Below are 27966 nucleotides of genomic sequence, written 5' to 3' on the forward strand. Positions count from 1 at the left end.
TTACCTGCTAATCCCCTGATGACACCCCTGACTTCATCAGAGGGAAAAGAAAGATAGGGTTGCCCGACTCCTTCTCTTTACCAGATTGGGTTAAGGACTCTGTTCCAACCTCAAAAGATTTGATGTGAGAAAAATTATCATTCCATTTGGCTTCATCTATTACTGAAATCAAAGTTGGCCCATCCTCCGCTGCTAAAAATGGATGATTAAGAACTCTCCAAAAGGTGGAACTATCATTAAGGACACCTCCCCTCTATCCCTTGAGGAACATTTAAGGGCCTTTATTAAATCACAGTGAGCTTTGGAGCAGGTCTCATCAAACCAGCATTCCCCTTGGGGGATAATATGGCCTTGGCTAGAGACAGTGAGGGCAGCCCTCACTATCACAAAGTGCAGAAAAAGCATTTAAAACATCTCTGGGCTCGGAGTTGGGATTGAAACAGCGTTCAAGCTCATTACTCATCTGACAGAATAGATTTCCACCAACTACACTGGGATCACTTTTATCCATATCAGACGACTGCCTTGGTCCACAGGAGAAAGACGTTTAATGGAAGGAGCCAGCAGAAGCAATCTCTGTTGCCAGTACTTTAACAATAACTAAGGGTTTGTGGTCACTCCAACCAGACCATATAGCCTGGTAGTCCACTAAACACTGAGAAAGGGGTAAAGAAATCAAAACTTAGTCTACTGTTGATGGACAGCCCCTACCAACATAAGTAGGGTCCACCTGAACACTAGGTATAACCAGGTTTAGAGCCTGAACTAAAAAAAAATTGCCTGGTCCCCTTGAGCAGCATGTTCAAAGTAGACAGGTGAATAATAATTTCCTGGGGAAATTCCTGAAAGATCTGAAATACCTTTTGACACGAATGCATATTAAAATCACCCATGACCACTATTGGGGTATATGAAATAATAACTTGAACCGGACCCTGAAAATAGTGTCTTATAGTTATCTATAATCATAGCGACAGTAACATCAGAATGGGAAGATTGGCCCTTTGAGTTGTACATACGTAAAATCAAAAGATTTATTTTATCAGGAAAATAAGTAATACCACCCCTAAATTTGAAGAATTTCTCTACCTCTAAAGCAGGGGTGTATCCTGGCTCCATCTTTATTTACCATCTAAATTAATCGCTTACAGGAGGTGCTCTTGTCGAAACGATTTGCTGTTCCCCATGTAGGTGCCCTTTCATTACCAGTTCTGATATACCCAGATGATGCTGTCCTTATGTCAAGGACAGCAATAGGAAACTAATTACTTGATTTCTTTGCTGATTTCATGGATAGTTTATAACTTTCTATAAATAATAGAAAATCTTTTGTAATGTTCGCTGGCATTAAACCCATCAAGCAGAAAGCCCTTTTTCGTAACAAAACTAGGAACACTAAAGTTCACACTTTTATTACTTGGGCGTTTTGCTTGATGATGGAAACACACGGGGTCCACTGATAACCTCAAAAAGATGAATGCTTGTGTGCTTCTCCAGGTCGTTTCGTTTTTAGGTTTGCCAGCAAACCAATTAAGACCCTTCTCCATGGTTAGAATGCCAAATGTGTGTCTGTCACGTTATTGTAGTGATATTTGTAAGTTTCAGGACTGTCGTGCCGTTCAGGTTGAGGAGAATTGGTGTGTCAAGCACTTACTGGCCGCCCCCGCAAAGCACACCAACCTATGCTGTTAATGAGGAATTGGGCCTTAAATACATCACGGATACCATCGTTAAGATCCTTGTTGCAGTGGATATCCATGTGGTACAAGAGTGAGCCAACCATGAACAGAGATCATTAGGGAGTTTCTTACCCAGGATAATGTAAGAGCGATTTAGTGGTTAGCATATAGTAAGTCAGAGTTTACTATATTGGGGCATCCGAATCTGCCTTTATGTTCAGATACGATAACCAAGGCTGATGATAAATGGGTTAAAAATAATTGACCTTGCACTATTGCTACCAGGGCAGGCAATCAATTAGACCGGTTGAAGACAAAACATATTAAAATACACAGCCCTGCCTTGGATCTCCATGAAGAGGATGGTATAGCTGGGTGAAAAATGAACTAAATCATCTACAAAATGGTGTGCCCCCAACAGAGCAGGTTTCTTGGAGGGCCAGTATATGACAATGCCTGATGAATTCTAGCCAGTTCGGGTCGCTGACCTTCTTCAATCCATGAGACACAGTTGAGCTGATCAACAGAAATAGGACCCTAAAGAGAGTCCACCATAAATCCAAATCTACATCAGTCAATGGGGGTTAGTCACTTCACCTCCTCAAGTGTATGGGGGCTTTAAATCTATTAGAGAGAGTGGGGGGGAAGATGCCTGGGATGTGCCTCATGGACGCCTCCGTTCACTTGATAAATAATGGGCCTGGGAGTTCTCACGTGAAGCACAGTTCCTAGTCTAGAGAAACCCCCTACGGCCGCAACCCAATGCTGATAGAAGGATCTTTTTTCACCTCGAAAGAGGCAAAAATTTGGCCAGCAGCTCAACTATTACAAAAATTCACCAAAAAATCCCATTGAAAAGGTTTGGTATCCCCCCCATGCATCCTACCCTACGTAACATATTAATTTGCTTGTGAATACTTGCATTAACCCCAGCCCCCCGAGTTATCTAATGTGTCTCTATGTTCTTTTACTGTTAAAACCTTTCACTAATGTTCGGTATATGTGGGGGGCATGTTTACTAAGACCGTCACATGAGGTGTACAGTCGTGGGAGATCCAAAGGACCGATCTTGGCGGAGGGGGGGTTGATATCAGCACGTGCTGTCTTCCCCCCCCCCCCCCCCCCCCCCCAAATAAGAAGCCTCCATTTGATCCCTATTTACAGTATGTAGTACAGGTATATGTCCTAACTCAGGCAGGGATGGGAAGGGCTTTATTCTTGCCACCAGCCTTTGAAGTGTCGGAACAAACGCTCTTTACAACAGAAGTTCCCCCTTGTCCTAAGGAATTAAGAACAATAACACTAGCTGAGGGGGCTGCAAGAGTAGCAAACAATGAATTATTCCCTCTAGCATGGTTACCCTGCAAACTTCCTCCAGGGTTGATTGAGCTAGGGGTACAAATAGGCTGTTTATTTTGACAAGCCAAGTGGTTACAAAACTGACTTGCCAGAAGTTTCTCCATTAGGCTGTTATTGTCGCTGGAATGAGCTCGATTTAACTACTCTTTAGAAAATTGAGTAATCTTAGATTTGGAGGCTTTAGGGGCCTGCCCTGCGGGTGGATTTCTTCCTTTAAGAATATCCAGAACCTCCACTATTAAATCATCTATGACCTGTAAATTACAATTTTAAACTTCATGACGTCAAGCGGGCTTTGGCTCCTTCCCGGCACCCTCCGGTAAAGGGGGTGGTCCTGCCCTGCCTGTTTCTGTTGCTGGCGGGCGAAGGACGGGCTCGCCCACGCTGCAGGGTTGGCAGCTGCACTTTGTAGCACGGGTGGGATCCCAGGGGCCTCCTCTGATCATGCCCCCTCCATGAAAGCCAGTGACTCCTGGGACAGTTAGTGCCTTTTACCATGTTTAGTGCATCCAGTCCAGTTGGTTTGGCAGCAACGCGTGGTAGCACAGTGAGTTCCCAGGGGGCGTCCTCTGGTTATGCCCCTCCACAAAAGCCAGTCTGTTGGGACAAATGGTCCCCTTTACAATTCCTAGCATGTCTCCACCCCCCCCCCCCCCCCGTCAAATGGAAGTGGCCCAGTTAGACAAATGGGCCTCTATGTATGTGTGTGTCCTGCTGTACGTCCCATGTTCACCTCTGAATTGAAGCTGCGGCTGCCATCTACCATTCCCAGTGGCAAGTCTAACAATATGCCTGATATAAGCCCGAGAACGACTCTCTGCAACCATGCGAGTGCATACACACAGTCCAGTTGATACCTAGAAACCCCGTACCACCACAAATATACCAAGTTAATCTGATTGCACTGTAATAAATGTAAGTAGGTAATTTTTTCTTGAGCGGTATGTTGTAGCGGCCTAAGAAATTATCCTGTGTTCAGTTAAGGTGAGTCTCCTGTCACGAGAAAATCTATGGGGTGTTTCTTGGCTTACAACAGAAAATGCCTTGAACTGGGTTTTGGTGGGGGACAGGTGTGTGCTGTATTTAGTCAATCCTAACCATGCCTATGCGCACTTCTAACTTCCAGAGAAAAATATTCAATTTCTAGCCCAAACATGTCGTGTTTAATGCGCAGCTTGGCAAATTAGAACAGAGGAGTTGCAACATTGTTACATCTATTCTCATTGGTTCAGCTTAGGTATCCTTGCCTAGCGCTCTTGTCCTATGTATTTTTATGCTGTATTGTCAACATAGGTTGCTTTCTCGGTATGGATCCTGACTCTTTACTCTTTTTGCAGGCCTCTCTCCAGATCTGCAGTCCATGGAGCAGGTGCGGCGTATCCTGCGCCCCACTGATGTGCCAGATCAGGGCCTCCTGTGTGATCTTCTTTGGGCAGACCCTGATAAGGATGTTCTCGGCTGGGGCGAGAATGACCGCGGTGTGTCCTTTACGTTTGGTGCTGATGTGGTGGCCAAGTTTCTGCACAAGCACGACCTGGATCTCATCTGCCGGGCGCACCAGGTAAATGTGTGGACGTTCTAGAAAGACCTGCAAGCTGGTGAATCTACTTCTCCATTGTGGAAATTTATAAACACTCAGTAACTCTGCAATATTTGGTCCTGAACATTTCTGGAAAGTGAAACTTCAATTATTTAAATACATAATTTATAAAGGCATAATTTGTCAACCAAAGGAAAATGGGAGAGAAAAAACTTTCCCTAAGGAGGGGTGTCATTGATAGTAAAGTTTTGCAGCATGAATCTTTTCTGGATTCACATACAGTGAGTTATTACACCATCTAGTGGTTCGATCTTGAATGCTTCTTCGTTATATATATATATTCTTTTGGGCTGTGCGTAGTCTGTGGCCATTTGGTGCTATGTTCGTCCCTCTGACCTGCGCCTCAGAAGCCTCTTTGTGTGGTCGCCATCTTCAGATTCATTTACACTGTTGGTTTTGGAAGCATCAGCTGAAGCTCTGTGGATGCCGGGAAAGTAAGGTGTTTGAATCGTCGGACAACAAGGGAGAAATCCACTACGAAGGATACCTGTAGAGAGGAGAGTGAAAAACGAACTGAAATACACCAAACCTCACAGAAAAGTAGGTGGACCACAAGGGCAGCCGCCCATGTGGTCTGAGAATGCACAGGTGAGGGCAGGAACCTGTTGTGGGACAAGGGACAGAACCTAAAAGGAGTGTTCTACAGGTGTCACCATGTGGAGCCTCAACCTGGCAGTGACGAGGCTAATGAAGGAACCTTGTGAACCGCTCCACAAGGCAGAACTAATGTTCTTAACCATAAAGACAGCTTTCATAGTTGATATCACATTACTGCGGCGGGTCAGAGAACAGAAGCCATAGTTGCAGGTACACAAGACAGAGTAGTGATGCAGACCAATGCATGCTTCTTACCAAAGATCAAATCGACATGAATCAAACGATTCAGCTCCCGGGTTTCTTTCAACAACCAAAAACTCAGGGCCAAAAACTCCTGAAATGCTGGAAATGCATAGGACAGTAATGTACTAGCTAGAAAGGACAGAGGAATTAGAAAGGGAGCTTAGTTATTTGTAAATTCAAACAAAGGCCCACCAGTGACAAAAGGCTGTATCACAAGGTGGTAGTGTCACAATCCTGAGTGGATATTCTTGGCCAGCAATGACCAGGGTATGAAATGGTGGCTCCTAAGGTAAATAAACACAAGTATTTTGTCCTAAGGATACCAAATCGATTTAAAGAACAAGAGTGGAGAATCATACACAACAGGTTAACATTTCTGCACTTCACTTGTACGTAATGGACAAAGTTAAATGTACTCCAGGCACAGTAAAGAAAGCATAAGAACAACATGTTTAACTGTTAGGCTACTGATTCTGCAAACACCAAGTACTACAATGAGTGTCTAAGGGCAAGGAGCAGTGGAAATCACTGTCACAGGAGGCAGACAGTAAGCCCTGAAATGCAATCACTGACGATGCTTGGGACCCCTACGACTGGAGGTAAGTTGTAGAAGGAAGGAGAAACAATATACTTCTTGGGGGTGGGAGGGTTTAAACTGTAAACTAGAAAATGGCAAGTGTTTCAGCAAGGAAAGGCAGCCAGGAGAAATTTCAGGCATAAACGGGCAGCCCGAGTGCTGGAAAACATGCCACCTCCCAAGACATGTAACCCGAGGAAAGGCAGGAATGCACATTTTAATCAAAAATAATATTTCTTTTTGTTTAAAAGGCGCTATGGGTTTGCCGACAACTGAGGAGTTTAGTAGAAGCACACAACCAGCGTAAGCAACACATGGAGTGGAGAAGCACACTCCCAAAAGAGCAACACTAAGCTGGGAGCATGGAGGAGAGCGAACAACTGAGGGAGGGGAGAGAATACCCTGGATGAGAGAGGACGTCAGAGAAGGGGCATTAGGGAAGGGTGGAGAGGGAGGCACAGAAAAGACAGATGGAAAACACATCCACTCTTGTGATGTGCCCAAGCAAAAAGAAAAACAATTGTTGCCTAAAAGTAACTAGTGGAAGGACACATGGCTATGCTCCAGGGAAAGGACAAACACACTATGGACATGGCAAGCCACAGAATAAGAAACAAGCAAATGGGAGTGGCAAAGGCAACACGTGGTAAGCCTTGGGAGGGCTTTAGGCCCTTGTAAAATTTGGGTAAGGTTGCAATGGGTATTTTTCAACCAGACGGCTGTGCTGTCCGGTGGGCTCAACCTAAGTAGAGGGGGAAAAGAAAACTAAGAAGTATTCCGGACCCACCTACTAGATGGCGGAATAATGCACAGCATGTGAATCCAGAAAATTCTTCAAGCTGCACATCTGCTTCTAATCGTAGCCATTTCAATATCCATGATAAAGGTCAATGATTACAACTCCTTGATTCTTATTTGCTGAATTGAATAGTGAGCAAATTACCTGCTATTAGAAGTGGGGCGGCCAATATTTATGAAACACAGAAGAAACTATAAACATTAAGGATGCACAGTGACCCTCCACGTGGCTCTCTTTTCTAAAGCAGATTAGTAAAAGTGTAAAATGATCTGGAAAAAAACTACCTAGTACATGTCACTGAAATATTACTCTGCAGAGTGTGAAAAATGTCCCTGTTGCCAGAGTAATAGATTGCATTATCTTAGAACCAGCATTCAGGCCGTTGGATATCATGGCACACTCAATGTTGGGATGGTATTGTTTTAAATATTCATGGATACAGATTAAAAAAAAATTCTCAAGCACTGTACCTACTCTTAAATCAGGTTATTCAAATCTGTTCAACCCTTTGTATTTTCCTAATCTTGGGCTAATTTGATTTCTCCATACAAACTGAGCAACATAATCTTTTTATATTTGTGTGCGTTGGTACACCTAGAAAGGTTCTCCTGTCCTCTTGAGTGGTCAAAGGGAAACAATTGTGTGGTAGGTGAAGTAACAAGTTTAAAATGAGACTAAACAGTATCTCGTGGGGGCTCGAGGTCATTCAGAGCACACCGAAGAGGCCGAGGATGATACATGCTTCATTTTTGACCCTCTCTACTCTTTTCAGGTGGTAGAGGACGGCTATGAGTTCTTTGCCAAACGGCAACTGGTGACCCTTTTCTCTGCACCCAATTACTGCGGCGAGTTTGACAACGCAGGCTCTATGATGAGCGTGGACGAGTCGCTGATGTGTTCCTTTCAGGCAAGTATCCACATATGCTTATATTTGGGTAATATGGGGCAGGCAGTAAACCGGGTAAACAGCCAGTCTTGTGTGATTCAAAAGTTGCCTCTACCATGGTTTCAGAAGCTGTTCTTGATTCCTGCTTTAGGCCTGCAAGACCTATCAGTCTTTATGGATTAGTGGTTCTGACCTTCGTTTTCGTCGAGTTGCATATAGTGGCTTCTGATTGAATTACAGGTGCAGGTCAACCTATGTATTGTAGTTTCCAGCGTCTTCTGTACTAACCTCCGTGTTTTATTTGTGGGTTTTTACTTTATTTATGTGGTTTAATGGCTTTCTGTTTATCAAATCTTTTCCATATTTTTTTTAACCACTTTTGGTGCACAACACAAACTGAATTATCTGTTAATAGCTATATTTATTTCCCAATTCAGTGTTGTGTCTTAATGAAATGGGAAGGATAACTTGGTGGTGGGCCCGTTATTCGTACATTGCCAGCGAACTGTCACTTAGCTCATCTTTGCATATCCTGAATTCTTCTGGTTAATATTTATATATTCATGAACTAAATGCCATACTACTTTTTTGGAGGGGACTTATTTGGCTTGGAGCCCACGTTAATAAAGAGACTAGTTAATGTACATGTTGGGATGCTCATACGTGGACTACCTGGAGTTTTTCACAAGTGCTGAAGCTTGGAACTATGGATCTTGAGAGAAAACGGATAGCACTTTGGTTTTGTGGGCTTTCTTAGTCTCCTGCCATTGGGTGCTCCTTTAAGTGCTCCCTGCATGCTTTGCCGGTCCTTAGTTCCATGTACATGGTGTATTACATATCGCATACTAAGTGATACACCTCCCACTCTCTTTGACTTTGGGGAAGTTGAGAGCAGCTTCTCGCCTTTTCCTCTCGGACGTATGTGCCATATTCCTCACCAGGCTGTCACCAACTTGATTTGTTGCAGGTGCATTTTGTTCTGAATTTGGTCCTGCTTCCCATGTATAGTTGATTTTATGGCTAAAGCAGTGTTTCCCTAGTTTGATCTGTTCAACCTCAGTTGATGATCCAACAAGAGTATGCAGTTCCTCTTGAGGACGGTGGGTAGAGTGTGTATAGGTACAGTTTATTAGAAGGGGGGGGGAGAATGTGATCCAATAGGAGCAAAAGTCCTCGCACACCCGGTTGGGTGTCATGATTAATCATTGGGCTAACTCCTAGTTGTGCCGGCGCTGCAATGCCCGATGGGCACCCGCAATAGGGCACTTTGCAGGAGATCTTTTTATAGAACAGCTTTTTGATTAAGTGAGGGTGTGTAGATTGGTTAAATAGACGTGAAAGGAAAAACGTGTATTAAAATAGACTTGGTGTTCCTCCGAGAAGAAGTTTTAATGAATGAGTTTGCTTGTCTATTTAAAATCGTAATTTCTATTGAAGGCTATAATGGTTCTAGATAGCTTAGTGGATCAACCTGGTTCTCTCCTTTTGTCAAAAATGATCATGATGCAATTCTTCAGGACCTAAAACTACCCATATCTACACAGTGGCAGCAGTCTCTGGGTGTGTATTCTCAAGAGGAGATTACCAATCACTCAACCAAATTGTGGTGAATCTAGTATCTCTGTCGGCAAAAAAACTGTCCTAAAACACAAAAGATAAGCATATCAATACAAATTGTCAATTATACGTAATCGTTTTTCTGGTGAGGCATGCGATGCAATGTCAAATTCATGCCCCGAAACGGCGTGCATGCAGCAAACACTGAAAATACACAACACCTACACACACAAAAACGTGACAAATGTCAGTTGATAGCCATACTCTGCATGCCTTGACATTAGATAGTATTAGCTACCTGCCAGAAGTTTGATCACCCAAAGTTTGGTTCTAAGACACGTGCAGAAGGCTGGTTCAGCAATAATTTGGGGTGAGGGGTGGTGAGGGTTCACAGTGTACAGGACTGTTGCGATAGTAAATACCTACTTACACAAAAGTCATGCTACAAGACACCTAATCAAGGGCCTGAACAAATTGCTGCTCCCCTTACCACCTTGCCATATCTGCAAACACTGTGAATTCTGCTAAACAAACACGACCAGCAAACCTGCCTATTTGGCTGGCAAGATCATAATTTCTAGCTACTCTCAGCACAGCCAGGACCCCATCAGACTATAGTCTAAATGCACAAAAAACGGTTTATATTTTGGTGAGATTCCAGATTAGACTGGGGGGGCGAGGGAGGAAAGGAGGATTCCAAGAGAGTCCGTTTTTGCTTACTGGGGAGGCTTTTGAAGCTTGTACTGTGAAGGTGACTAAATATTTTAATTACCTACTCTGTATTTATGATCTTGACCATAGCGACGAGTGACTACCGACAGAGAACCAGTGTGTCCCACTGTTAGAAATTGTATTTGAGGTGTGAATCCTCTGCGACACAAATTTCCAGGCAGTGAAAGTTTGGAGGAATATTTCATGATTCTGAAAGCGGAGTTTGAGCGATCCTTAATGTGAATGATCACTCCTGTGACTGAATTTAGATATCTGGTGAGATCTTTTATAAAATTGTTATTGCACCTGACCTTTGTATGTAATGGTGTGGAAGCACCATTGTAAAATATGTCCGTGCAGATTACACATGCTGGTGTCCTCTCACTCCTAATGTGAAACACTCCGCAGAATTTACAATGCTTTCCAGAGCTACTGCACTGCCGGCAGTTAACAGTATTGCTGGCGTAACAGCAACATGTGTACTCAACACTTTACACCGTAAACGCTTATGAAAACATACACAGTATTAGAATTGTCACGCGTTTTACAGTTTAACCCAGTGGTCTTCAAACTTTTTAATTTAAAAAAAATCACGGGCCCCCCTCAACATTTTTCACAATTATTCTATTTAACTGGTAATGTTTAAATATTTCTAGACTTATTTAAACATTGCTGCTAAGTTGTCTCACTGTTTTAGAAATGCACACAAATACAGGATTTCCAAACATGCTATTCTGGTGAGGCAGGCCTTACTAATGTGTAATAGTATCCACAGTTTGATTATTCGAAATGGTAGAGGGGGTTTTGGAGAGAATTTGGAGTCCCTTCCCTCTTGACGCCTTCTCCCAGCCAGGATTTAAATGACGAAGGATGTTAATGATGGCCCATTACAGATGAGCTTACTGCGGCTCATTTTTTTGGGCTAAAAACAAAGCATAATGTTTCTTCTGGCCAGACACTGGCACCCCCCCTGGGATCACTTGAGGCCCCCCTAGGGGGGCCCGCCCCCCAGTTTGAAGACCTCTGGTTTAACCGCTTCGTGGTGCTGGAAGAAAGCAAGCATTTTGGGCGTAGGGTTGTACAGAAAATTGGTATAATTTGTCTATTCTTAGAACTTGTAAGGGTGCTAAAGCCATTAAGAGTATATAATAATAATAATATATTTATAAAGCGCACAGCTACCTCAAACAAAGGTGTCCCAGCGCTATAGCGGGCAAGCAGCAGAAGGAGGTTACCAGGAGTCTAACTGTTTAAATAACCAGGTATTCAGAGCCTTTCTGAACTCCATTTCGGAATGGATTAGGCACAAGTTAACAGGCATAGATTTGCATACTCTGACCATCAGTACCCTGAGCGATCTGCCCCCAATGCATGACTTTGTATATCGGGGTACGCAGAGCAGATACTGAGAGTTCGATCTCAATGATCGTTTTTGTTGGTAGAGAGCTATTCGTTGCTTAAGATAGCTAGGACATTTTCCTCGCAGTGCCTGAAAGGCCATGGTCAGGGCCTTGAATTCTATCCGTTTCGCTAGCGGTAGCCAACGGAGCTGTTTTATATGCGGAGTGATGTGGTGCCGAAACGGTAGTCTTCTAATTAATCTTGCAGCCCCATTTTGTACCATCTGCAATCTCTTGATCAGATAAGCAGGAAACCCCAGGTATAAACTATTCGCATAATCCAGCCGTGATGTCACTGAGGCGTGGACAATGATTCTGCGGCAGTTCTCCGGTTAGATGTAAAGATTTCCTCGAGCTTCTCAGCTTACCAAAGCTCGAGGATGCTATGTGACGTACTTGAGTTGTGAACGTAAGATCCGTTTCTCATTTTACGCACAGGTTTTCTGCTGAGGTTGTGGGACTAGGTGGCAGTCCCATTTCAGCCGGCCACCACAGTCCGGCAGACGGAGGAGATGTCTTGCCGAAGAACAGGACCTCAGTTATCTCAACATTGAGCTTTTAACTTGTTAATATTCATCCAACAGGAGCCTTGCATTTCGTGAAAGAGTCCACCGAGTGATCCTTGAAGGAGAATACCAGCTGGGTGACATCCGCATAGGGTATAGCCTTTACTTCCCAGTTGGCAATTAGCACAAATAGGGGTGGCAACCATACATTGAATAGTGGAGGGCTCAAGGCCAAGCCCTGTGGTACCCCGCACCACAGAGGTTGAGCTTCCGACTTGAAGGGTTTGGAGACTGACCCTTTGAGTGCGGTCACTGAGATAAGACTGTAGCCAGGAGAGAGCAGCCCCCCGTCCCGCCAAATGAAGTCTGGCTAGTAGAATTTGGTGATCCACCGTGTCGAAGGCTGTGGACAAGTCCAAGAGCACCAGCATCGCTGAAGCTCCAGTGTCCACAGTCATTCTTTCTAACTCCGCCACCTCCAGCAGAGCCGTCTTGGTACTGCAACTAGACAGGAAACTGGACTGCGTATCATGCAGAATGTCATGCCTATCAATGAAGTTGGTCAGTTAGCGCTGAACCAGCTTTTCCAGCATCTTTACCAGTGCTGGCACTAATGAGATTGGGTGGTGGTAGTTGAGCTCTCTCTGATCCACATTGGGCTTTTTCATGAGCGGCGATAGCATAGCATGCTTCCATGAATCAGGGAAGATGCCTCTGACGAGTGAGGTATTCCATATATTATTCAGGGTGGGATTGATCAGGCTAGCCAGTGTCCACCACAGTTTTGAGGCGGCACGGATCCTCTGGGGACCCTGATTTACATTTCAGAATCTCCACCAGGGATTCCTGCTGAGAGATGGGGAAAAATTCTGAAAGGGAGTCCTTGCTGTCGAAGGTGTCATAGACCTTCTGAATTTTATTCACGAAGAAGTCCGATAACTTTGAACACAGTGACGGTAATATCTTTCTCTCAAGCGCCACCGGCTAAGTCAAGGCGCTAACTAACCTGAAGATTTCTTTGCTTGAGTTCCTCCGTGCTGTTAATGCGCTTCACAAAGTAGTCCCTTCTTGCCACCCTCATTGATTTGTGTAATTCAATTCAAACAAAAAAGACAACAATACATTTTTTTTACAAAGACATTGCAATTAAAACTTACAATTGTTAATTATAGTTAATGGCTCATTGAGTAATACATATGATCATTCATAAATATATAAAATGAATAATAAAATACGTTAAAAACTCATACTTTTCCTGGAATTGATGCACTGATTTAAAAAGGTGGCAGTATAAAAACAAATATCTGCCGATTTGTGTAATTCTTTGAGCTTCCTTTTTTTTATAAACTTTTTTGGGATTTTAACAAGTCATACATTAATCAGCTTAATCATGTCAATAGCCTTTTAGAGCTTCCTTATAGGCCAATTTGGCCGATGGGCTATAATCTTTCTTCCAGAGGCATTCCTTTTTTTTTTTCATTTGCTTTTTTCCACTCTGAGGCCTTCGGAGAACCATGGGGCCGATGGAGAATTTCTCCGGACTCTTCCTAATCTGGCCGGGGTTATGTTGTCCATGGCGGTAGAGATCCACCTGGCCATAGCAGGCGTGTCTACATTAGAGTTGTTCGTTAATTGTAGTTGGCTCTCCAACAACACTGAACCCAGGGATTCAGTTGTTAGCTTCTTCCAATTTCTTTTTGGCATGTTGCGGGTTTCTCCACCAGGTTGTAATATTTCCATGGTAAACAAGAAAGGGACCAAGTGGTGGTCTGTCAAGACCACTTGTTGCGGGGTCTCGGCAACCAAGGACGGAATATTCAAGAATACTAGATCTAAAATGCGGCCTGCGGGGGGCGTGGCCTAGCTTCGAAGCAAGATGGCTGCGTAACTCTTCAGCTCCGCCGAAAACCTCCTCCCCGGCATAAATCCTGTCATCTATCCTGACCTCTGGCAACGGAATCGAAGTCCCTGGAGTGAGCGGTGCATGTGCGTGTCATTCTGAGCCCCGGCGCTGCCTCCAAACGCTAAAAACGGGTCCCGTCGTCTGGGGCCTAGAGACACTCCTGACGCCTGGGGCTAAAGTGATCCTGTGAGCCGGCGCAGCGTAACAGCGACGGCGGCCGCCTCGTACTGGAAGTCGCCGGTCGGCGGAGCGCCCTGCGGCAACGAGCAGCATTGCAGCGTCTGGGGTTACGGCTGCCGATTGCGGGAGGGGACACACCGCACATGTCCTTGACCCCCCGCCGGGAGGCTTCAACAACGGAGGATCGGGCGGGGACTCCGCTGGGACCCCTCGAGAGCTGCACTGCTTCTTGGGTGTGCCCTTCTGGGACACTCGGCTTCGCTTGGCAAGTGGACGACGGGGCTCCATCGACGGCCCACATCCACGACGGATCCCCCTCTGCAGCGGGCGTTGGTGCGAGTCCGCCGTGTTGGGGTTGCGAGGGAAGGAGCGCCAGGTGACTCAAGCCACTGCGGAGTGGCCCTGCGACGAGGCACAAGTGGAGCCCTGCTGCCTATGGTAGGAGAGTGAGACGCGCCGCGGCGGGACGGGAACACTCGACTGGGCCGTGCTGAATGCTGTGGGAGTGTGCCCTTGTGTGGTGAGTCGGAGCAACACCAGCGAAGCTCGGCTCTGTGCGCTAGAACCAACCCTGGCCTTTGTGTCTGCGGCGGCGCTCCGCCTCGAGGGGGCCACTACTGCTGCCCTTTGTGACTCCCCCATGGGTCCATATTAGCACACAATAGGAAGTAGACTGCCACGCAGTAGTCACGCGCCAGGAGACTTGAAATCGACTGCTGGGCCCCTGGGTGCTAGTGTGCGTTCGGCTGGGCCTCTCGGCGGCGGGACGGCGGAAGAAAGACGTTGGGGATCCGCTTGACCTGCTGAGTGGGCGGACAGTTGCGGGACCCCGCTGCTTTGCGATCCAGTTGCGCGCTCTGTACTGGGTGACCTGCCTTAGGGGACTCTTTCCACAACCACCCCACTCTGGTGCCCTGCTTTGGAGGGGCTAGCTCTGTGTCTTCGTTTGCCGGGCCAGGGGCCCCACCATGCCCAATTCAAAGGGCACAAAATCGTCCCAACAGAGCAGACTGGACCGTTACACCTGCCAGAGGGTGGACCTACCTGAGCGGAAGGGAGTAGGCGACAAACAACAAAGTGGCGCGGAACAGGACCCTTTCTGAACCCACCATGAAGGATCTACTGGCGGCAATTACTGGGGTTCGAACGTCCATTGATGCCCTGTCCTCTGAAGTGTCGTTAATCTGGGCGGACCTCGCCAAGTATAGGGAAAAGGTAAAGCAACTCGAGACCACCAATGCAGGTCTAGTAGCGGACACCTCGCAAGTACAAACTGATGTCAAGGAACTCCAAGCGTTCTGCAAATTCTCGGGGGATACGCTCGATGACTATGAGGGGAGATTAAGGCGTAACAACATACGAGTGCTGGGGGTGCCAGAGAAATTGGAGGGCCCTGCTGTAGACCTGTTCATCGAGGACCTTATCGTAACGAAACTACAACCAAAGGGTCTCTCCAAACTGTTTGTGGTCGAAAGGGCACACAGAGTGCCCGGGGGTCGCCCGCGGTCGGGTGCTCCACCCTGCCCGATACTGCCCCGATTATTAAATTATCGAGACAGAGATACAATTCTCCAAGCCGCCAGAGTCGCGCCCCCCCCCCCCCCCACTCCGCCTGGATAATGCGATTGTTACTTTCTTTCCAGATTTTACTCGCACAGTGCAGATGCGTTGGCGCTCATTCCTGGATGTTAAGCAAAGACTGCGGGCCAGAGATCTGAAATACGCCATGCTCTTCCCCGCGCATCTGCGTGTCGAGGCAAATGGGCAAACCTATTTTTTCGATCTTCCAGAAGCCGCATCTGACTGGTTGGACAGCCGGAGAGACCCGACGGAGAGCGGCCACAACGAAAGCTGAACTGGACGAAGTGCCTACGTCGGAGATCCTTGAATGACTCCGAAGCCACCGTCTCCTGTCATGGGCTGGAACCTGACCATGACTCCGTGATACTCACAGGTGCTGAACTATACACTTTGTTCTGGCATAAAACTCGGCTCCTTATTTTGACTTTCCTTATGCAATGCACCGATAACTTGCTATGATAGGGGGGGGAGGGTCGGCGGGGCACCACAGCCCCCCTCTACATTCTTCTTGTTAGCTATTTTCTTTTTTTGGGCGACAGGCACTCTGCATTTTTTTAAGATGGGTAGTTTTGAGCCCAGAGCGCAGGGAAGCAGGGCGGGGGGTTGTTATTTGTTGGTTGCATTTACTCAACGGCATTATCTGTGAAACCGTGTCACACCTCCTTTACACGCAAATGGGTACGCAATGGAACAAAGAAGTCAAAATCTTAAGTTGGAATGTTAACGGGTTAGGGGACAAAATAAGAGAAGCGTGGTGTTGCAACACATTAAAAGACTGTCACCTGACATCGTCCTGCTTCAGGAAACGCATCTAATCGGCAACACGTGTAAAGCGATGTACAGGTGGGGATACTCCATGGTGGCACACGCGGGCTTTACATCCAACTCAAGAGGGGTGGGCATTATGCAAAAAAAATCATTTCCATTATCTGTTACATCCACACATATGGACGACCGTGGGAGATATGTTGGGGTCACGGGCATGTGGGCGGGCAATGCATTACTTTCCTGTCTGTTTATGCGCCCCTGGGCTACAGCCGGCCACATTCACCGACCTCAGTGCTCTGCTGCTAACGCTGCCTGATGGGCACCTTGTCCTCGGCGGCGACTTCAACTCTGTCATATCGGGGGAGATAGATAGACACCCGCCCCGTGCACTATCCCCCACTGCACACTCTTTTTCTAGCTTTCTGGAGGCAATGGGCTTTGTAGACGTATGGAGATCTTATAACCCAGACAAAATACAACACACCTTTCACTCTGGTGCGCATAACAGTCTCTCCCGTCTGGATTACATAATTGTCCCCGCTTCCCAGGTCGCTAACATCCAGGAGATCCGGCACCTTGCCAGAGGCATATCTGATCACTCTCCCCTATGGGTTCACATAGTATTAGACCACACACGCATAGGACGCATTGCCCCCATAAACCCCTGGCACCTTAAAAACCCCAAAATACGTAAAAGTTTGATCAAGTCCATTGACGACTACTTTGTGGAGAATGAACATACTGTTGAATCAAGCACGCAATATATATAAGGGTCCCGGGGGAATTAATTTAAGGACTATAACACCTCCAATCCCCAATAAACACTAGAACAACTAACCGGAGGTGCTAAGTCCGTTCATGAAGAACAGAGAGCCACTGAATGCTATGAAAATATGTGTGAGAAACTCTTCAGATAGTTTGTACATCACCTGGCGGGAGTTAAGAGTCCATCAGCCCACCCTTACTGGCGGAGCTTCGTCATCTGAGACTCTAAGGGGTCACGGTCTGGGCCCACAGTGTCGAGCCGACAGGCCCTGTCGAGTGCCCGACCTAATGATCCCAAGATAGAAAAACTCCTGCCACGGTGTGTTTTCAAACTTTGAAGACTCTAATGATGTGCAGTGCTCTAGTGTGGAAGTGCATTAAAAATGACTACGTGGGCAAAAAATGTGTTTATTAAGAATTGTCCAGGTGTCATGTTTAAAAGAACAAATAGTCTTGAAAAAATTGACTATTTCCTGACTCAGTCTAGTAAGGTCGACATGTTTCAGCCAGTTTGGTCCACTGACTCTGCTTTCTTCAGGACCTAAAAAATGGTGGATATCAAGGCTACTGCAGGATAAACATGTTTGGTGTATGATTCGTGAAAAACAAAACTATAACAGTGAAATTACAATCATCAGGTAAGATTGTGGCAATCGCCCCCCTACCAGTCAAGCAACCTTTTGCTTGGACGTAAGAACTGTGTCTTCTTTCCCAGCCTTTTGTGGGGGAAAAGCCTCACCTCACCCGACTGACTGCTCGGAGATGGAGGCACCGCTCTGTCCGTCGGTACTTCAGACCAGACTACGACTAAAACCTTTTAGCACTCTCCAAACGCAATACGCGCTGGCGGACTCTGAGTTCTTCAGATATCTTCAGGTCCGCCACGCATTACAATCCGCACTGCCTTGTGATGCCTCCCCACCGGATAGCTCCCCATTAGAGGACAGACTACTAGATGGACATCTGCCCGAAAGGGCTATATCCTTAACTTACAGAAAACTCATCAACAACATGAGCGATCCCCTAACTTTACTGCGGGAGAAATGAACGGGAGATGGCATCGAACTAGATGACGAAAGTTGGCAGACGGCGATCTCATCCCCTAAAACAGTTGCAATATCAGCGTGCCTCCGGCTTGTGCAGCTGAAAATCCTACATAGAATATATGTAACCGGTCCCCAACTGGTGCATATGGGGGGGTCAGACGGATGGGTCCTGTAGACGGGGATGTGCTCAGCCGGGCACTTTATGCACACTATATGGCACTGTAGGCCAATCCAGGAATTCTGGCGTAAGACACATGCAATCATGAGCAAAATACTGGAGGCTGAGCTCCAGCCGGAAGCGCTCAGATGCCTACTAAATATCTGGGAACCAACAGACCTCATCACCTATGCCACACAGTGGGTCACACTCAGCTGTATGATAGCCAAAAGGAACATTGCGCAGCTCTGGGGGGCCTCACATGCACCCACAATTACGAACTGGAAAAAAGACTTTGACTGGTGTATGCAAAGAGAGAAATTTGTGTATACGGCCCGTGGCTGTCCCCGTAAATGGTCCAAGATATGGTCCCCTTGGAATTTATACAGTGGAAACATTTGTACCCAACCTCGCGTACACGATGATGATGTCTCCCCTTCCCCGTGATTTCCACTGCATAAGCTTACTGTATTATGATGTATATTGATTCTTGCGGTACCCTCCATATTGACTTTGTGATACTATGCCTTGTTGTCGAGTCTGTTTAATAAAAAGATTTATAAAAAAATAAAATGCGGCCTGCACAATGAGTGGGGGATTTTACATGCTGGATGATATTTGCCCCATTGAGTGACATCGTTAGCTGAGAGGCATGAGTACAGCCAGGATCCTTAATATGCAAGTTAAAATCTCCTAGGGCCGTATAGTTGGCTTATTGCAATGACTTCTGGCCAATGAAGTTGCATAGATCTGAGAGGGCAACCTGGTGGTTGGTAGATCAATAGTCCTGCAAAGGAGGACGTGGGTCTGATATTTATATGGTCTGGGAGTTGGTCATTACAAACTCCACATCTCCATAATGGCTATACTAAAACCTGGGAAGTTTGGTAGCAAACTTCTCAGCACATTAAATCCACACTGATGCCAGTGTCGGATTTAATGTAAAATGCAGAAGGCATCTTAGAGATGCCCCCGGAAAAAACAACCAGCCTGGTGTGGTTGCTGAATGGCTGCCACCAGCAGACAGGTGCCTGGACCCCTAGGTAGAGAGCCTCCGCTCTCTGGGTCCAGAGACCAAGTCAATCTGGGTAGAGGTGTCATGCCTCCTCCCCCAGGATGGGCTGGGTCCGTGAAGGGGAAGCTTCACAGGCCTGCTGCTTTTGAAAGCTACCCCTGCCTTTTGCTGCCTCTAGCAACTGGCTCACCCCAGTTCTGCCCCCCACTTTGGGTGGGAGAATCGGCAGAAAAACCAAGCTAGTAAGAGAGTTGTGCCCACCTTTGCCAACCCTACCCCTCAGGTTGGGGAGGCGAAGTGAAGCACACATCTCCGTCCCCTCCATCTTGAAGATGAGGGGACCCGGCCAATGAGGGAGAGGCTCATGCCCCCTCCCACTGCAGGGTGGCATAATAGGGGGTGTAACCACCCCAAGGAAGGGACCCGTTGGCACTGACCTGCACACCCCTTTAAACGCCCCTAAATCTAGTATTCAGGGACAACCTTGACTCCTCAGATTCGAGGAATAAAGCAGGACCAAAGAGCCATGCCGACGTAGAAAGAAGAGGGCAACTAATGCTTTGACCCCAGACTTACCGGCCTGTCTGCCCCCTGGCCTACCTACATTGAAGAAACCAGCAGACCCCCGGAGCCCGGAGGACCTGCCTTGCACTCACCTTACAGACTCCTTGCGATCTGGTGATCCCCCGACCTCCCTCAGGACTACTCCTGCAGCCTCCACCCGAGGGGTCGCCCCGACTGGAATTCGTAAGAAAACCGGAGCCCAGAAGACACCCCTGCACCCAACGACCCACAGCCTTGGGTGGCCCAACCAACGGTGTCCAGGGATCCCCAAGAACCCAGCTGACCTCTCCAGCCGGTGGTCGCCTTCAGGAAGTCTCCCTGCCCGAGCCTGCAGCAATTTTACTGAACCAAAGGTCACCTTTGAAAAGCATCGGCTCCTCGATGTCCTTTTGGCACCCTGCACCCAGCCTCCCCAGTGCCACAGGTGATGCAGCTCCTGTGCTTGTTGGCCCTTGCAGTGCTGCCCTTAACTCCAGGAGCTTTGCTCCCACACCGAGTAGCCTGCTCATAAGCAGGCCCTAGCTGAAGGCCCCCATTGGCTAACATTGGGCCCCTGCACTCTGCACCCAGCCGCCCCAGTGCTGCTGGTGGTGCAACATAAGTGCCTACCTAGACCTTGGGGAGTCTTGGTCCTATCCCCCAAAAACTACCACTTGTAAGACGTTTACTTACCTGCAAAACAGATAACCATTTTTCCCCATAGGAATCCATGTTATGAGATTTTGGTGCCTAAAATGTTGAACTGTTGTTTCGTTAGGGAAAACAGAAACTTTAACTCTAAGCTAAGAAAAGTCTTACTTACCTTGTATTGTGAGATCCTTAAGGGTGGTACGAAGGCATACCACCCCCAGTACTCAAAATAATCTAAAAGTATTCTAAACGTAATTACTGTGTAATTTTTACTGCTTTTTAGAGTGATACCAACCTGTAACAAGCACAAATCCATCCTCAAATGTATTTTTGTACAAAGGTTTACCATTGAAAGTATATTTACCTACCTATACCAAGTCCTGCTTGGTTCTAGAAATAAAATACAAGTATACCTTTTTATACTTACCCAATTGGTCTGGATTCAGTCTCTGATCACACTACCACAAAGAGAGCTGTTAGTACTTACCTAATTTAGCCTCTGCTATACCTCTGGGGACTCCTTGGACTCTATGCACACTATACCTTACTTTCATATAGTAATTACAGAGCCAGCTTTCTACATATTTCGCCAGGCAAGCTATCCTTTGCAGATGCTTTAGCATTAGGTAAGGATTGAATGGCTGCCCTTATGTCCGCTAATGAGATGGATGGGGTAATGAAAGCTTAATACTGGGAGTTCAGTTGGATGGTAGGAAATCCTCCATTTGGTCCTGCGGGGTCAAACTCGCCGGGGTATAAAGGTTAGCATAGTGCCCAAGGACATCTTTTCAAATTAATTTGGATTGTGTAATAGTGGAATTCCTAGTTCCATCGAAAATGGACTGCATTACCTCTCGGTTTAGTTTGCGTTTGGTTGACCACTCTAAGAAGTGCACTGCGTGCTCGCTTTCTTCATAGTATGTCTGAAAGCAAGATCTCTAATTGTATTACTTCTTTGGAGATAGTGATCTTTTAAACTCGGACTAGCTTGAAAAACCTTAGCTTTAGATACAGTGGAATTATATGAGAGATGTGCACTAATGGCCTAATCTTTTTCGGATTGTAAGACCGTCGCTGCTTCACGTCTCAATTTGTTAACTTGAGCCTTAAATGAAATTACTTCACCTCTAATAAAAGCCTTACAGGCGCCCCATAATGCAAAATCGAAGCTGTTCCTTAATTCCTTCTAAAAATCCTATATCTTGGAGTGCATATATGATACCCAGCCCTCTTCTGTTAATAGTGATTTATCAAGCTGCCATTGTCTATGTTCTATCCTAGAAGTGTGCACTGTCACCTCAAATGGGGCCTGATGGTCTGAAAAAGGATTTGCCAACATACTGGACCTCTTTCTGTCACATTTGTGGGATACTAAAAAATCAATTCATAGCGCTGAATTGAACAGGCATACTCTCGCCCACTAGGGAAATCCATTCACCAAGGATCGATTCAAGCAAAGTCCTTAAATAATTGTACACAAAAAATGGGCTGCTTTAGGCCTATTTTTGAAGCCTGTTTTTTCGCGAGCAATCTAAACTCACCTCTGGTACAATATTAAAGTTGCTCCCCATAATCAGCAGGCCCTGAAGAGGAAGTAAAATATCAGACTCCTCTTAAAGAGGAGACCTCGTCCTCAATAGGGCCATAATCCACTCGCTCGCATTTGTGAGTCACATTCAATAAGGATGAGTTATTTTTAGGTCCTACTCGCACTTTCTGGCGAGTAGGAAGACACAGACACTTGATCTCAGCCTCTGAAAGCAGAGCAAATGTGACAAGAGGGCAAGATTTAAAGGCATCTTTATTGCTCACAAAGTAAATGAGCAAAAAAAATGCTTTTAAATCTTGTTAACTTGTCACATTTGCTCTGCTTTCAGTCTCAGAGGTCAAGTACATTTCAGTTAGGTCACGTAGATGTTTCACATGACTGGATCTGCAGGTCTAGTGCAATTTACATGGTTTTTCGAGCCCTGAAGAGCGTATTGCCCACTGCAAGACTCCCCATTATCCACTGAGTCTTTGGATCCCTCACCACCTATACTATCTCTCCTAGCAAATTACAAGTTTTCAGGATAGCAACCCCTCTGACTGCTGCATTAGCAGTCATAAAATGCATGTGTAATGAAATTGGGAATTTTGGGTGGTCCGGTCTGGGATTTCAGGGGAATTTTTTAAAGAAACATTATCTGGGCTTTAAAAGATTTTAACTATGCCAGAATAGCTCTGAATTTGTTCTGATTATTGATGCCATTAATGTTGCATGTAACGACTTTTACACATAATGACATTTACACATAGAACTCATACCAGAGGGATTAATTCCCTAATTCTGCCTCCTTTGCTACCCTGCTAGGCTGGCTCAAATTACTCTGCTGAATTGCTCCTATATGACTGCCTACCTGACTTTTCACCCTAATAATCCACATTTGTAAAGCGCAAACACTCACCCGTAAGGGTCTCTAGGCGCTGGGGGCCGTCTGGAAGATTAAGCAAGCTATTGCCCAGAGTCACATGGTGCTGGGCTAATCTGCCGCCGGCAATCGAACCGTGATCCCCAGATTCTGGAGTCAGTCACCCTGGCCGCTGCGCCACACCTCTTCCACCCTTGAAGTGTACCTGTAGGAAGCTGGCTCTGTATACATTATCACTAGGTGGCAATAAAGTGTACAGGGCCCAATGTATAACCCAAAGTGCTCTATTAGTGGTAGTGTGGACGAGCAGCCTTAGGCCTAACACAGAGTGAGTGTAAGACATGTATTGCACACACATGATAAATAAAAGGAGATCCAGACCAATTTTATAAAATTATACTCAGTACTTTATTTTAAGACCCAGGTCTTCGTAATAAGAGAAGTACGTTTTTAATGAAAAATACTTTTCACTTTGAAAAATTAAGAATTAGAAACTTTTTCACACTGTCCAATGTTATCCTATGGAGAAAATATTGCATTTAAACATGGTACTGAACTTACAAGTTCAGTCTTCGGAGCCAAAAGTCTGCAAGGGCCAGATAGGTACCAAAACTGCACCACTAGCGGCACAGGGGTGGCCTGGTGCAGAGGTCAAAATGAGAGTTCGACCCAGTGCTTTCCAATAGAGACTGGGTGCCTGGAGCCACACTGCTTGCAGGTAAGTAAATTAGTTGCACGGGCCGAGCTTTGAGCTCTAGCACAAACACGGGGGCACAAAGCAGAACCAAACCTACACCACCAGCGTCACAGGGGCAGCCGGGTGCAGGTTTGGAGGTTGAAGGAAGACGACCAGTGACAGCAGAGGTAAGTTGGGATATAGGGGGTCGTAGAGGCACCGTTTGTTCAGCTCACCTAGGTCCAGGGTCAGAATCTTCTTACTGGAGCAGGTCGTGGTCAGGGGAGTATCTGGATTCACACTGTATGCGCCGTCATGGAGGGTAGGAGAGGTCAGCCAACGCTGGATACAAGGTCAGGATCGCCTGGGAGACTTCACTGCACAGGTGAGCCACTCCGACTTGGTCCATGGGTGTTGGCTGCAGAGTGGGTTTCTTCAGGACCGGTCGTCTGTCCTCTGGAGATTGGAGTCTTTATTGAAGGCAACAGTCCTTCCAGGCGTTTTAGAGGTCGTGCTGCAAGACAGGATGCAGGTTTTGTCGACACTGGAGACAGGCCGGTAGGGCTGGGGCAAGGCAGTTGTCATTTTTTGGCTTCTGCTGCAGGGTGTCTTATTTCTTCTTAGGCCATCCCAGATCTGGGAAAGCCACCTAAATACTAAACTTAGGAGCCGTTTTATGGGGTAGCAGGTAGGGCCAATGGGCACCTTACCTGGGGTGACTACAGCGTCTGAACCTAGCCCTGATTGGAGGGGTCTCCCCATCCTCAAGATGGCGGAGACTGAAAAGTGCTTCACCTTGCTCCCACCCACCTTGGGTGTAGGGTTGGCGCATTTATCTTTTTGATTTTTCCCGGGTGCTGCCATCTGCTGCTAGCAGCAAAGGCTGGTGGCGGCAGGCCTTTGACACTTCCTTCTCCGAGCACTGGCCCATCCTGGGGAGGAGGCATAACCATACCCCCCCCCACACCTGCCCAGGATGTGTATTGTTTTTGGCCCCAGAGAACAAAGGCTCTCCACCCAGGGGTCCAGAAACATGTCTAATAGTGGCTGGCTGCTTACAGTCGGTCAGATAGCACACCAGGGTTGGTAGGGGATTCGGGGGGCACCTATGAGGTACCCTCTGGGTACAATTAATCCCACACTGAAAGGAGTAGTTTGGTACCAGACTGTGAGAATCAGGTCCCAAGAATTGTACTGGAGAGGTCTCTCTCGCAATGATAGTCTGAGGTTTTAGCGTTAGTCGTATTTATTGATAACGTAGGACAGTCCCAATGCTTCTTGGGATGCCTAAGGTGAGGTCAGAGTAAAACAACATAAGAACAGAACTGAAGAGTTTGGCTTTTAGTCCTGGTCCGCTCTTCCCGATAGGCAGAGGACACTTTCTAATTCTTCCTTACTTCTGTGGTCCAGGTCATCATGGTCGTCTCCTCCCAAGGGGAACCGGAAAAATAAAGTAAAATAGGGTAAGGGTTTTGGTCCAACTAACACTTTATGTACAAGGTGGGTTGTAGTGAACAGCATTCACCAGTGCCCTATCGTGGTTTGTGCCTCAGGGAAGGAGGAAAAACTGTGACAGTTTATGGTGATGTGGCCCGCAACCCTGCCCACCACCCCTTTATTGAACTTAAAGGCATGCGCTTCACTTGCCTGAACCCACGACCCTCCGAGGCCGTGGGGAGGGGAGTCACAGCCTCCGATTCCCCTGTTGGAGTGCTGGTCTCAACCGCAGTGCTTCTTGAGCTTCTTGAGCGGCAACCTCCAGCGTCGTCCTGAGTCTCCCTGTACTTGCTGCCTCCTTTTACTGGTTTGCCTCTTCCCTTCTGCTCCGTTTCTCTGCTCCTCGTTCACCCTTTTCCACTCTGTTCTCTCCTTTTGCGTGGCTGACCTCCCTTTATCGTCCCTGGCTTCCTCTGGCTCCTAATTTCTGGGTTTTCCCTTCCCGGCGTTGAAAAAGGGCGTAGAGCGCTGACCTCGGTTCCGCGCTGGGTTAGCTCGGCCGCCATATTGGAATTCTCTGCTCTATTCTGTGTCACACAGACACTCCTATATTCAGTAAAGCCATCATGTTGAGTTCCCAGCCCATGCACGCTCATGGCTTCACTAGCACATACAATATTGGGAAATGGTCTCCAATAATGTAGGGGCATATCTGCTCATGCAGATATGCCCTCACCTGTAGTATAGTGCAACCCTGCCTTACGGCTGTAAGGCCTCCTAGTGGGGTGACTTACCTATGCAGCCAGGCAATGTTAGCTGGGTGCCATATTGACTATGTGGTTTTCTCCCTTAAATGGGCATGCAGGCTACAAGGGCAGTGGCATGGTCCCAGTGAGCAGGGTCCCTAAGGGACCCTCTTCTGCTCTCAGGCCCCAGGTATCCAGGCTACCAGTTACTCGGGACTTACATGGGGCAAAAGTACCAATTGGCAGTTTGTTTTAGGGAAGGAGCACTGTCACAGGGCACCTGGTTGGTAAATGACCCTGTGCACTACATTTGAAACCACATCAAAACCAGGCAAAACGTAGGGGGCTCACCATGCAAAGGAGGCATTTTATCACAGTAACCCCACACCCCCACCTGCCACCTTTGTTCCTAGAGACCCACCTATGTTGGGCTCCCCGAGGGAGCACCTTCCCACCTCCTCCTAACTTGTGCTCCTCCCTGCCACCACCTCCAACTCTCCCACACTAAAACCACCCTGAGTGAGTGCCCTGACATGGCACTCCTTGTCAGAGAAAACCTTTTGCACCCTCCCAGGAGCAATGAAAGAAACGCACAATACACAGGAGTTGCTTAGCAAGACCATTTAATTTATTTGTCGGTACGTTGCATTCTTGCTGGCCAGCAAGGAAGACGTCTGCACGCAATGGTGCTCCTTCTGCTTCTTATCCGAGTGGCTGGTGTTTAGGCAATATATACAATACTGTAATGCAACGTGAGCAAAACTGGAAAAAGGACATGGTGCCAAACATTAGTAACAGAGAAAAGTAATATCAGCACTTATGCCAAATTATAATACAGACATTCAGTGTAAGCAGAAATTAACAACCCAATGAGCAAACTAACATTGAAGTCAGGAAAAGCAAAGTGAGCTCTAAGTTGGTTTGAACAGCTGTTGAAATTTGTCCAGGCAAGGTCACAATGGAAGCCTTTGAGCACTGAGCAGCTTGTTACAGAAAGAAGTGAAAGCTCAGTAGGGTATGCAGGGGTGTGGAATTTAATAAAATATCTACTTGTCCATGGGACAGGTTGCTTCATAAATGTACTTGTCCTGTGTGAGAAAGTGCCATCTTTCTTGCATGGTATGCCCCCACCTTCTGCTGAATGTACTTTGGCAGGAGTCCAGGGCACACTCAGTCAATCAGGTGCCCAGGGCCTATGTTCCTTTCCTAATAACCTCACACCCCAATTGGCAAGCCCTGGCCACATGTCAGCCCCCGGTAAATGGTACCCTAGGTAGCCAGGGCCTTGTGACCAGGGAAGGCCTCTAAGGGCTGCAGCACTCATTGTGCCACCCTTAGAGGCCCTGTACCCTAACACACACACACTGCCCTGGCAGGCTGAGTGTCTGGGTACAAGACAAAACAAAGAGTCGACCTACACTGCCCTGGCATACATCAGCCACCCCTCTAGCTGGGTGCCCTATGCCAGTGGTGTGGGCACAGGAGCATGAGCCCTGTGCCCCTACAGTACCCAGGTCCATTCCTGGGCACTGTAAGTGCAGTGCTGCCATTTAAGAGTACATGGTGCTGAGAGCTCGTCAAACACGAACTCCTCAGCACCATAATGGCAACACTGAAGACTGAGAAGTTTGGTATCAAACTTCTCAGCACATTAAACCCGCACTGATGCCAGTGTGGGATTTAATGTACCAAGCACCCCAGAGGGCATCTTAGAGATGCCCCCTGAAACCTAACCTACATTCCACGTCTGGTCTGGGAGGCTGCCTAGGCTGCCACACAGCAGACATGTTGCTGGACCCCTGGGTAGGAGAGCCCCCGCTCTCCTGGGCCTGCAACAATACACATCCTGGGCGAGGTGTTAGGTCTCCTCCCCCATGATGGACAGGGGGAAGCTTCAAAGGCATGCCGCCTCTGTGAGCTTCCCCAGGCCACTTGCTACCCCCACTCTGGCGGGAAGCCTGGCCGGAAAACCCAAATAAGGACAGGGGATGTGCCAGCCTGCCAACCCCACCCCTCAGGTGGGGGAGGCGAGGTGAAGCGCATCTCCGGGCTCTCGCCATCTTGAAGATGGGAGGCCCTGCCCAATCAGGACTAGGCTACTGGCCCCCTCCCACAGGAGAGTGGCAGGATAGGGGGTGTACCCACCCCAGGGAAGGGACCCATTGGTCCCTGC

The 27966-nt window shown here is 47.1% G+C and overlaps 1 protein-coding gene across 2 annotated transcripts in view; it reads left to right on the top strand.

The window, feature by feature from the left end:
* The window catches only part of LOC146812036 (serine/threonine-protein phosphatase PP1-gamma catalytic subunit B-like), an 84302-nt gene that overhangs the window by 12810 nt on the left and 43526 nt on the right, over positions 1–27966 (top strand). Inside the window, exons 5-7 of one of the 2 annotated variants that reach the window (XR_014966814.1) lie at positions 4376–4599; positions 7627–7761; positions 15788–15951. Coding sequence is in view for 1 of the 2 variants with exons in the window: in XM_085619004.1 (XP_085475130.1) it covers positions 4376–4599; positions 7627–7761 (359 nt within the window). In the remaining variant the exon portion in view is untranslated. The remainder of the gene's footprint in view (positions 1–4375; positions 4600–7626; positions 7762–15787; positions 15952–27966) is intronic. The other variant, XM_085619004.1, reaches the window with a different exon arrangement.

Source organism: Triturus cristatus, chromosome 7 (genome assembly GCF_964204655.1).
Source record: "Triturus cristatus chromosome 7, aTriCri1.1, whole genome shotgun sequence".
Lineage (NCBI taxonomy): Eukaryota > Metazoa > Chordata > Amphibia > Caudata > Salamandridae > Triturus > Triturus cristatus.